Source organism: Scatophagus argus, chromosome 8 (genome assembly GCF_020382885.2).
Source record: "Scatophagus argus isolate fScaArg1 chromosome 8, fScaArg1.pri, whole genome shotgun sequence".
Lineage (NCBI taxonomy): Eukaryota > Metazoa > Chordata > Actinopteri > Scatophagidae > Scatophagus > Scatophagus argus.
In genome coordinates, this window is record NC_058500.1 from 8,177,233 (window position 1) to 8,189,271 (window position 12,039).

General features: G+C 41.7%; 1 protein-coding gene across 1 annotated transcript; it reads right to left on the reverse strand.

Moving 5' to 3' along the window:
- Window positions 1–3,975: 3,975 nt before the first annotated feature.
- Window positions 3,976–8,322, reverse strand: tnnc1a (troponin C type 1a (slow)). Its single transcript, XM_046397926.1, has 6 exons — window positions 8,169–8,322; window positions 6,768–6,798; window positions 6,407–6,553; window positions 5,471–5,585; window positions 4,841–4,977; window positions 3,976–4,624 (listed from the first exon to the last, which is right to left on the reverse strand). The coding sequence occupies exons 1-6, from the start codon at window positions 8,190–8,192 to the stop codon at window positions 4,593–4,595; spliced, it is 486 nt and encodes a 161-aa protein (XP_046253882.1). The 5' UTR covers window positions 8,193–8,322; the 3' UTR covers window positions 3,976–4,592.
- Between the last annotated feature and the right edge of the window lie 3,717 nt (window positions 8,323–12,039).

Consider the following 12,039-nt stretch of genomic DNA (forward strand, 5'->3'; position numbering starts at 1 on the left):
ACAGGAATTTCCCATAGACTGTCACTCAAAAGGCCTGCCGTTTTATACTGAAACACTCTACATTTAGTTAAGCGCTCTGTTGTTGGCTGTGGCTTAAAGTGGTCGTCCACCAATCGGAAGGTCAGTGGTTCAGTCCCTGTCCCCTGTGGTCTACATGTCGAAGGGTCCTCGGGCAAGACACCAAACCTCAAAGTGCTCCCAGTGGTTGTTCCATTGGTGTAAGAGTGTTTGTGTGAATGGTTATTGCTCCTGTGTGTGAATGAATGAATGCTGGCTCGTGTTGTAAAGTGCTTAGAGAGGTCAGACTCGAAGAGCGCTGTGTAAGTACAGTCCATTTACCATTTATTTTTACACTAAGAGTGGATCCCGTGCTGTGTGTGAGAGGGCTAGCAGCTTCTCTCAGCTCACGCTTTGACTTTATGTTTTGGTTCACTATCGTTTTTCTCATCGTCGTTTTCTCTCCCGTGTTAAGCTGCGGCAGGCAACTGTTCAGAGTAAAACAAGCCTCTGACAAGCTGTTCCCTTCCAGCACCAAACCTCAGACAGACAAAGTAAGCGACTAGCTGGTAAACACAGTGAAGCATTTAGTGGCTAAAGAGTCAGATATTTTCCACAAGAGTCAGTGGAGACCAGAAACAGGCCTAAACACGACTCCTAATGAATGCTAATATTGTTGTGGAGATCCGATGGTAAATAGGCAACTTTCTGAAAGTTTGCCATATCAAATTAAAAGGTATTTTGAAAACACGATTACCCAAAAGTTGTGAAATATAATAGTGGTGCTCATATGTTGATGAATTAAAGATAACATTCCAGAAATATCTGAAAATATGACAAAGTTTTGTTTTTTTTTCCTCAGGGGAAACTTTGATTAATTGTTGAGTATTTTAACATTATAACGCTGCTTCTTTTACTTCAGTATTTGATCTGACTACTTCTTCCACTGTTTTACACACATACAAATTTTCTTTTAGAAAGTGGTAAAAATAGATAAACCCTCCAGTGGTACATTAAAAGAAAACAATCGCTGTTATTCATTTGAATCAGTGAATAGTTATTGTGGAATCTGAGCCTTCTGTATCTTGTAGTCTTGCTGCTCTGTGGGCCATTATGGCCTAGCAGTCCAGAAACAGTACTTCAGTGTTCTCAGCACCAGAAGTGGGATGGAGCATCATGATACAATATTCTGTCTGTTCAAGTTTGATTTGCAGTCCTTCCACTCTCTCTTTGTCTAAAGCGTTCCACTTCCTCATTGTGTATTTATGGCAACAAAAACAACCTACTATTTGCTCTTCAAATACAGACAGTCTAAGTTTCTGTAATCGTCTAAATTTCTGTATTTACTCTAAATTAAAATTATTTATAATAATTTCATGGTTTTCTAATCATCATTTCTAATCATCATCATAATCCTTTCCTCTTAAGAGTTAGACTGATAATAACATGAAACATCAAGCATAAGAAATCTCACATGACCTACGATGAACTATTTGATCAAGAGATTTTGGGAGCATATATCTCTTTATTTTATGCCATCACGAATGGTGGTATGAAAAGTTTGCAGAAATTAGGCTGATATTGGACATTGGACGACTTCCAAGCCCATGTGATGTAGAGGAGCGAGAAAAACAGGAATCCTCTAAACTCAAAAGCCTGCTGGCTTCAAACCAGATCTGCATGTGTGGGCGGCAGAGAGATGGTATGAGTAGTTAACGCCTTGCGAGCTCTAAACCATGTCTGGGGTTTGCCTCGCTCTTCCGGGGATATTATACATCTGTAAATCATACAAAGTTGAGGAAAGGTTATGAAAACATCACAGTGCTGGCATGGATTAGCGATATGGTTTTAGGACATTTTAATGTTGGATCATGACTCTGTGATCCAATGGTTTGAATGGATGATTTATAAATCAATAAAACAGTGGTGCAGCGGGCGTGTGTGTGTGTTTGTGTGTGTTTGTGTGTGTGTGTGTACTATATATAAGCTCAACAGCTAATGGAATAACCCGTTTTACCCAGCACACACACACAGAATGAAACTGAATGAAGTAATATTGATAACTTACTATTACCTATGCAAATCTTCTATAACTCAGTTAGTCTCTTTAAAAGGTCAGTGTCACAGGGATGTGTGTGTGTGTGTGTGTGTGCGTCTTAAACACGATGAGGAAACAGCTTTTGTGTTGGCCTGTGTGTTCCTGAAATCCACATTACCAAAGGTGGCTTCTAACCGCAGTGTGTGTTAATAGCAGCAGGCATGAGTCATCAGGCCTGTCTTGCGTAACTGCGTCACTTCTCCACCCAACTTGCTGCTAGTGCGCCACACCCCAGATTCATTCACACACTCTGCTCTGCTGCTGCCCAGCCTCTCATTGATGGCAGTGAGAGCACTACTCATCCTGTTTCATGCTGCAGATGGCAGCTTATGGAGATTATAAACAACTCTGGCAGCATAGCAGTGCAACAAAAAAAAAGGAAAAAAACTCACATGTCAAATTCTAAATTCTTTTCACCTCACATCGCGTATAGTCTTAATGCAGTATGTTCGGTCAGTGCATGTTGATGTGTCATGTTATATTTGCCAGACTGTTTGGTCTGACAGAGCAGCACTGCTGACTGGGGTTTAAAATTCCACGAGAAACACAGACCATCAGGACAGAATGGAGCTAACAGGACCCTCAGGAAAACCGAGAGAGACGGAGGGAGGTGGGGAGGCCTTTGGACGTTGTCATCAGTCAGGCCACTGACGTCACCTGCTCACACAAAACACAGCCAGTCCCTTTTCACATAACGAAACTATACAAAAGATCAGTGGTGAGATGAAAATGATAGCTGCTTTCTATAAATTACATATGTTTCTTTGGAAAATAGATGAAATTAGCTCTCATGCCAAAGTCTGGGATTGGAGTATAATGATCTAATGGCACATTTGTGGCCATTTTCAAAGATTATTTTAACCACTTTGAGTGCAAACACATCATACATAGTATATTTAAAAATCATAAACCCCTTTTCGTCCTGGTTGGTTCTGTCTGTGTGTTCTCATAGGCTGGTGAGTAAGTATTATCTGTCTTTGGAAAGAGTGTAGCCGTGCCATGAAATCTCCTCTTCTTCTGGTTCCTGTGACTCGGCCAAACAAACAGAGAAGATTGTGTTTTCCTGCTGACACCAAGTGGCCACATTGCTAACTGCATGGCATGACCTGCTGCTAAAACTGCAGCCTGCTTACCTGGGAATGATGTTTTACACAAGTAACAGAAACATTCAGGATGTTAGGAGTATGTTTTTTGTACTGTTGTGAAAGGAATCCCTCTGAATGTGGCACTTAAAACTAAAATCAAAGAAGAAAAATCATATAGATATTTATTCTATCATTAAATGTTTGTTGGTATGAAATTAATCTTTCCAATCTAACCATTCAGACATTTTTTAGTACTCATACATATATTAGAATCAGAGCTGTTTTAACAATAGAACTGTTATCTCTTTGTAGTTGAAGAGCATTCTTTATATGGACAAAGGCATCTGATTGTCAACTGGTGTCAGTCGATCCAGATCCCCTAACATGGTCACTAACATGATTAGACATAAATAGCTCCTGTCTCAATACACCGTGTAACTAGATACTTCCACGGAAACCATGTGAATAGTTCACATACCGCAGACAGGAGTCCCTGAAGGATACAAATTACACCAATAAATCAAAATTTCAGGTAGACACCACAGTTTAACACCAAAGTAACTTGTTTACAACAGTCATATTTCAGGTCTCCTCTGCCTGTTTATTTGTGTGATGTGCGCAGCAGGCCAGGACAGAGAGGTAAGCATGTGATCAGCTTGTAAAATCCAAAGACCAGCAAGGCAAATCAGGAATGACACAGTAAAACAAGTGCTGTTTGCTTCCAGATTTAGTCCCAGCACAAAGCACACTGATGTGAACTGAAATGGGATTGTTCAACGGAAATGAAAAAGTGACAACTGGCAAATCCGTCTTGTTTATTACACGAGCGCACATTCCAAGCAGACTTTCCAGGGGCATGAGAGGGGAATAAAAAGTCCTGAGGGAATCTAAAACATACAGAAATGTATACCATGTGCACATCAGAACATGTACAGTGTACAGACTGGATCCAGCACATTATTCTGCAAGTTCAGTTGGTCTGCCAGAGCCTGCTGTAATACTGTGTTGACTTATGGATATGTTCTGCTCTGTGCACACATACATCTTCTACCCAGCTAAACAATATTAGCCTCTCAGTAAGGAGATTTGTAAACCGGCTGCGGCGCTCCAGAGATGAGATTTATTCGAAAACAAAAGCAAAGTTGATATTTCAAGCGGCCAAAGTCGTAAACTATGTGGCCGCTTGTGTAGAAAACATAAGTAATTTGGATACATTTACACAAATTTAGAGTACATGGGCACCAAAAGTGGTCACAAACTGTATTTACAACAATGCAAGAGATGGTAGAAAAATACAGAAATATTCAGCTACGATATTTGATTGAATCTTGCAAAGTCGTTCCATTGTTTCTATCAGCGGCATCCGAGTCGAGAGTCACAGAGAAATAAATAACGCTGTGGATCTTCTCTTGTTACTCCACTCCTTTCATGAACTCCAAGAACTCTGTAAAATCAAGGAAGACATAGTTAGCAAATGCCTACTGAGCTCAAAACAAACTGCTACAAAACTGTAAGATTCCTTTATCAAGCAAATTGACGAGTTTCACAGAGGAATGAGTAATGAACGATGGATTACAGATAGTCAGTTTCAGAGCATTTGCTCTGCATAATCGTTTTACCGTGTATCTTCTGTCGGTTTAACACAGTTCAAACTCCTCACCATCATAGTCTATTTTGCCATCATTGTTCTTGTCCCCATCTTTCATCAGCTCCTCGATGTCGTCTTCAGTTATTGCCTCTCCTGTAGATTCCAGCATCATTTTCAGCTCATCCAAGTCAATGTAACCATCTGCATTCCTGCATAATCAAAGGAATAAAGTATATTCATGCACATAACTAAGTTGAGCTTCACAGATGGCAGTGGAGGAGGTGGTGTGTTTGTGTGTGACATGCAACTGGTCGTATCCTTCATGTAAGTATTTGAGAAATATCACTGTGGGGAAAAAAGTATGGCAGGTTTGTTCTTTGATACTTAGATGAGGTGTCTGGCTTACATGGAGTGGGTGTTCAAAATATTCTGTGCTGTCAAGGAGGATTATGGAGAAAACTACATGCTGTACTCTGCAGAGCTACTTGGCATTTTGTCAGTACACATAATTGCACATGGGGAGCATATTTTGCAGGAGCTGCACACCAAGAAGAGCAATTTTATTTCTAGTCTGTAGTGATTTTCATCTTCTTGTTTTTATCTTTTGTTGTTATATGATGGCGCCAGTGAACTGCTCTCAGGGGATTCATTCTTATAATTCAACAGGACAAACTAGCGAAAGGCTTTAAACATGAAACTCACTTGTCGAACATGCGAAACAGCTCTGCCAGTTCTTCCTCTGACTTCCCTTTGCTGTCGTCCTTCATGCACCTCACCATCATGACCAGGAACTCATCAAAGTCCACAGTGCCGCTCCCTGTGCACAGACAACATTTCACCACATCCTCAAAGGCTCCACACCAGACCACCATAACTCCAATGTTCTCCCTCAAGGTCCAATATGAACATTTATTCAGACAGTGCTGAAATATGAATTACAATTGTTTGTGACACGAACAACTTATTTTTGATCATTACAACAACAAACAACTTATTTTTCTTCATTATTCAAAAGCTTAAGTTTATTAATTCATTTAGTCTGTAATGGAGATAGAAATGGTGTCACAGTTTAATTTTCCTGGGAATTTTCTGCCTGGTGACGGATAAAATTACGTAGATAAAGCCAGATTTATAGGGAACAAATCTAATGGTGTTATTATTCTATAGCCATTACACTGTGCAATCAGTATTTACTTCATAGTGATACATTAAAGCAACAACTTAAGTCAAAAGCATTTGCTGTATAATGTCAAATATATTTGATTATACAAATTAGGCCTTTAAATGTCTCCTTCCCCACTATTTGACAACATAACATGTACATTGATGCTTTATCAAACAAACCCAGGATGCTATTTTTGTTTAATGATTCATCATTACATCTCATGGAAAATTCAAGATGACTCACACGTCATGTGATACGCATTTCCCTTTAATTCAGCCTGACAAGTCTTGTGGTATGTGAGACCCTTGACTATCATTTGACATTAAGTTCAGAGTGTTTGAAACGCACTTGTCTCACAACATGATTGTTCAATGATGGACCTGCCAGCTGGTCCGTGGCGAGGAAGAGGTCAACAATCAATCAAGCAATCATTCAGTGTTGTTGTACTGTAGCGCTGGAGCGTTTTGATTTACCGTCTTCATCCACTTCGTCAATCATCTCCTGCAGCTCCTCTGGTGTGGGGTTCTGCCCCAGCATCCTCATCACCTTCCCCAGCTCCTTGGTGCTGATGCAGCCGTCCTCTGCATCTTGTACGAAGATGTCAAAGGCAGCCTTGAACTCTGCAACGCCACAGCAGCACACAGCGGAACAACTCTGTATTACCAATAAATATGGTATGAACTCGGACAGGGTGAGCCATACTTTTGCAACAGCCCTAAAATGTATGTATGACATGCAGATAATAATATAATTAATTCATATTTGGGAAAAACAGATGCATGCTTGGAGAAATTGATGTGTAGAGGCTAGAAGACTTCTTTTTAATTCACGCACCATTCTTCTGTTCATCTGTCAGCTGCTCAACCTGCAAGAAGTAAAAGGTTTAAGTAGTAAATGCTTTATTGCACTTAATTTGGGGAATAACTATAATGTGCATATGCTCATTTGCTGTATGTTCAAATTTGTTACTATAACAAAATTTAACAGCAATCCTCCAAAAAAGTCTCATCTGCTTCACTTGAAATGGGTTACTGAAACCAGCCTGTGGCACAGATGATTTTTATCTCTTTTGATAACTTTAAAGTCAACAAAGGTAATATTTTGGTCCCACATCTCTGGGCTATCCTCAGGACCTCGGGACAAAGCACAGAATCCATATATCACATGCGAAAACCAGTAAGAGGAGGAGTTAAAAATAAACAGACAAGAGGATCAGGAACCACTGATAAAGGACACAATACGCAGCGCTTTAAATTAGCATAGCTGTGGATCTGGACCAACAATGGAACAGTAATCCTGGAAAAGCTACCACGAATGAGAGAGGGAGACAGCTGCTTATGTAAGAGTTATTGTCTGTTGTACACTATAAATTAAACACACACACACAGGCAGACACACTCACACACACACACATACACACACTTCTCTGGTGATGATATATGAAAACATCTATCTAAACAAACACATGTAATGCACATTCCTGTGTGTTTTACTATCTCATTGCTCACTTGGGATGTGAGTGCACGGGACAGCCGGATCACCATCCGGGTGGAGGTGGGCACACAGATAAAGCTGGAATTCAGTCGTGGGGGGTTTATCTAAACCTGCAGCCCTTCTCTGGCACCAGAGAACCACGAACGCAGAAGCGTCTGAGCAACTGGCCAAAATTAGCTATGTGAAGTGGGACTGTTCCATTTGAAGTCATGGATGAAGCAACAGAGTGCGGACCGGGGACCTGTCCTGTCAGTGACCTCCTGAGAGTCTACTATCTATCAGCTCTGATAGGGCTGGAGCAGGAGAACATTCAGAGACGTATATGGTGTCAAGGCTCTTTTGACATCAGCTGGTGATGGAGACAATGCGCTGCGCAAGCCATATCAACAGGAATTTGTCAACCATTCAAGTAATATCAGATGTCAGGTGAACAAACTACGGGGGGGGGGGTGTTTTTCATGGTGACAAATACGGTGAATTGAATACACAAGTGCCAGAATATTTCATGTAATAGCAACTTAAATAGGACTGAATTAAATCATAGTTCTACACTTAAAATCAAAGCTAAGATATGTCACAAATTAATAATAAATGTCAGGGATGACAGTTTGTGGTCAAAAACAACATCACTTTCATTTAGTCCACACACAGATATTTGGAGAGCATCTAACTAACTAAAATCATGTCATCAGAGGAAGCCAACTGCACACTTTCAACTGTACAAGTTGTGAGGGAACATACCGCTGCCTTGTAGATGTCGTTCATGTTGGAGGCTCGTCTGCTGCCTGTCCTGACGGCGTCCTGGCACAGAGGAAGGAGGTACAGTCCAGCTCAGGGCAGGACACTGGCCTCATCCAGGGAGGGCTTTATAGCTGGAGCCTGGCGCTGTCTGCTCCCTCCCCGGCTTTTTGACCAGCCTCCCCTCTGTTTGTGCCTCAGCATGTGTCCACAACTGTGTGTCTGTGTATGTGTGTCATTTGGCCAATCTGTCACAATCACCAGGCTCAGATAAAAATGCTGCAGCTCTTAGGGACACATACTTCGGTATGGAATGAAGTGAGGTGGGGGGGGCAAGCATGGTGAAGCCTAATCTCCTGGGAGAGGGCTATAGAGACACTCAACATTCCTCTAGACCTGAACCAGAGACACAGAGGGCTCAGGAGGTGGCGTGTGTGTGTGTGTGTCTGTAGGGCGGGGGTGGTAGAGGAGGTAAGGGGGTAGAGGCCAGGATGCAGACACAGACTACGGCCAGCAGACCATGAAGGGAGGAGAGCTGTATGGAGTCAGAGCAGAGGAAGGTGTCTTCCTGTGATTCAGGAAGACCTGATCATAAAACCAGGTATGTGCAATGTAAACTCTTTTCATGATGGATGCACTTGAGAAAGAGAAGAAAAAAGAAGCAAAATTAAAGGATGCCTTTAACCAAATGACAAAAAGTCTTATTCTCTCAGGTTTTGAGGTTTCATACATCTCTTCACAGAATCAGTGTCCCTGAGTGGATAATCCACAGGCATCATGATGTTCTACTGAAGACACAGTCCTTATGAAAACTGTTCACAGTGTTTTTTTTTGGGGATTAGCCAGTAATGGAGTAATGGCAAAGCTGTGTCTTCAAAAAGATGCTGCTATTGAATATTTTCAAAGTTACATTTTCAGTGATTTGAGCACCAGACATGAATATTTATTACATTCTTCCAGTGGACTGGAGTGGTGAAAAAAATCTTGGAAACATCTGTCTCAACACCATGATTCACGAGGATATCAACTGTTAGTCTTCATGTGCAACACAGATTTAGTCAGCAGGGGGTGCTGTTCACTATATATCGACTAAATTAAATTGTTGCGCAAGGCTGCCTCCGGATATCCAATTTATCAACAGTGGGGTAGGTGAGAAATCTGGGTCAACAAACCAAACACTCACATACACATTTGAATTGAACTGTACACAGTGCAAGACATTGTGACATTTTTTTCTTTACATGTCCTTTTGAAACAAGGCCATCTCAATCACCTGTCTGCGTGATTCACACACACACACACACACACACACACAGAGCACGCTGTGGCAGGCATTCTAAGTGACGAGTGATCATGCTGGTTTATAATGGGATGCTAATGGGGACTGGCACAGCTTACAAGCATCACACAGCCACTCAGAGAAAGAGATTGAGAGGGAGCTGAACAACATACATGTCCAAGTCTTACACAGGCATGGACACAAATTTCCTGACAGAGACCTCACATCAACGCACACCAGTCAAATATGAAGGTGACTGGTGGCTCTTTTTCTCCATGGAAATAGACAAGATGTGAGGTGGGGAGGGGATGGGGGCTGGGGGCATGAGGCAAAATGAGATTTTGCACTGCTGGTTTTTCCTTGTGTGTTTCCTCAGTCATTCGTCAAAAAATCCTAATCAAAACACATGGCGGTGCATTGTTCATTGCTGTTGGAATTCAGAACAGAAATGAATCATCATCAGTGGCACCCGACTCCATCAGCTGAAACCCAAAGCATACTGATGAGTCGACATGGTCAGCCAGACAGATTCATTTGGAGAGCCGAGTGCAGCCTGGTGGGTGCCAAGAGTGACGAGCTGCTCTGCAGGGGGCACTAGATTCTAATGTAAAGCTTTCTTGAGCATGCACATACATGCCCCCCCCCAAAACACACACACACACACACACACACACACACACACACACACAAACAAACAAACACACATACACATGCTGGCACACACATCACACAAAACATATGGAGTGTTGTTTCATTGGAACTCTCCACCAATTTCCTCTTACAGAGGAAGGCTGACGAAAGAGCCAGCCATCTCCTCCACACAGCGCAATCAGACAGCGCATCTCAAATCCACAATTCACCGCACACCGCTTTTTGAGGGGTTGCCATAGAAACTCTGCTGGGTAGAAGCGGGCAGAAAATGAGAGGAGATGAGCGGGGCTATTTCCCCCTCCACCTCCCTCTCTGCCTCCCTGCCACCACATTTTGTCCTCAGAGTGACTGTATTATTTTCTATTCTTTGCCTTTCTCACATATACATGTACTCATCAGAACTGCATACAGATATGAGGGTCACAACTATGGTAAAAATGGTTATTTATTCTCCAGAACCATTCATAAAAATTAACTAAACCCACAAGTCCAAATGAGCACATTTCATGTCTCAGGCTGAATGTTGGAATACACTGCCTTCAATTATTTTCCTTGCATCTAATCAGGTTATGTGAAATGTTTTGAAGTTGCACAAGCGCTGTGTGAATCCTACTTAACACAATAATACTTTATCTGACTGATTTGTTATTCAAAAAGGCCGAAATTGAATCATCAACCAAAATCTTTTCCTGCAGAAAACATTGTAGATTCCAAGTGTGCAATATGTCAAAATGCTCGAGGCGTAACATCTCATGCTGGCAGTACTGAATCAGCTGGACTACATTTGTGAAGATCTACTACTATACACAGCATACATCATGTCAATTTAAATACTTGTGTGAAATAATGATTGGGTTGACATGCAGCTGAGCTTGAAGCATAGGTCCTTCGCTCTTTCCTCCTACTCCCCTCTGTGTCCTCACCTCCTTGATTGCTGAGGGGAGGAGGGGAGCTGAGCCTGTCAACCTCTCTTTCTTTCTCTCTATTCTTTCCTCCTTTCCTCTCTCTACCCATTTCTCTCTCTCTGCCTCCATTCATTGATGACCAACCTGTCAGTAGCTCCTGTTGTGGCAGGCTGTGAATGCTCTGCATGTGACTGAATGATACACAGTGTTTTTCACCATGAAAGCATCTCTTCCTCTCCAGTGAGTGCTTTATTAGAGAAGCCCGATCTCTGAATCTCTGATCAGTGACAATGTCTAACCCAAATTGAGGGATTTGTCTTTAGAGATGAGGGAGAGGGTAGTCTTCAGTTTGCTTCACTGCTTTCAGCGGTTCCTTTCTGAAACTCTTCGCGGTGAGGCACTCGGCGCTACGCAGTGTTCCTTACATCAGAGCTCTAATGAGGCAGTGGCCACATTAGCTCCAGTGCCGAGAGAGCCACGCACTAACTCTCTGCCAGGGGGCAGCGTTTTCCAGTCCACTGGACCACCAAGTCGCCTACCATCCTTTCTACCCTAACCCACCCCTCCACCCCTACTCCCTTCCAACCTCTATAACAGTGTATGAGATACCCAGAAAAGATTTCCTCTCAGATATATGACAGATGAAGTTCCCTTCAAGCAAGAGAGAAAATGTGTTTCTACTATGTGGCAGCAAAAGGATCTGTCAAGATTCTGTGTTGAGATTTATTACCAAGCATGCTTTGTGGCTGCAATGTTAGAAAAAAAACAGTACATGGTGGTCAAGCGATTTAAAAATCAATTTAAAGTTTTAAAGTTCTGTTTTGGCTCAGTAATGGATTTTGTGCTAGTTACTGCTAACTATTCATGTAGACATGCATACAATATTTTTTATGTATATAATAAATAATGTTACTACATGCACCAGAGGACACATTTTATGTATATGTGAGCATCTCTGCATGTATATTATACATAATCTTGGCGTGTGTCAGATAAAAATGTATGTTATGTTACTGTTTTCTTAAAATTTACATAAACG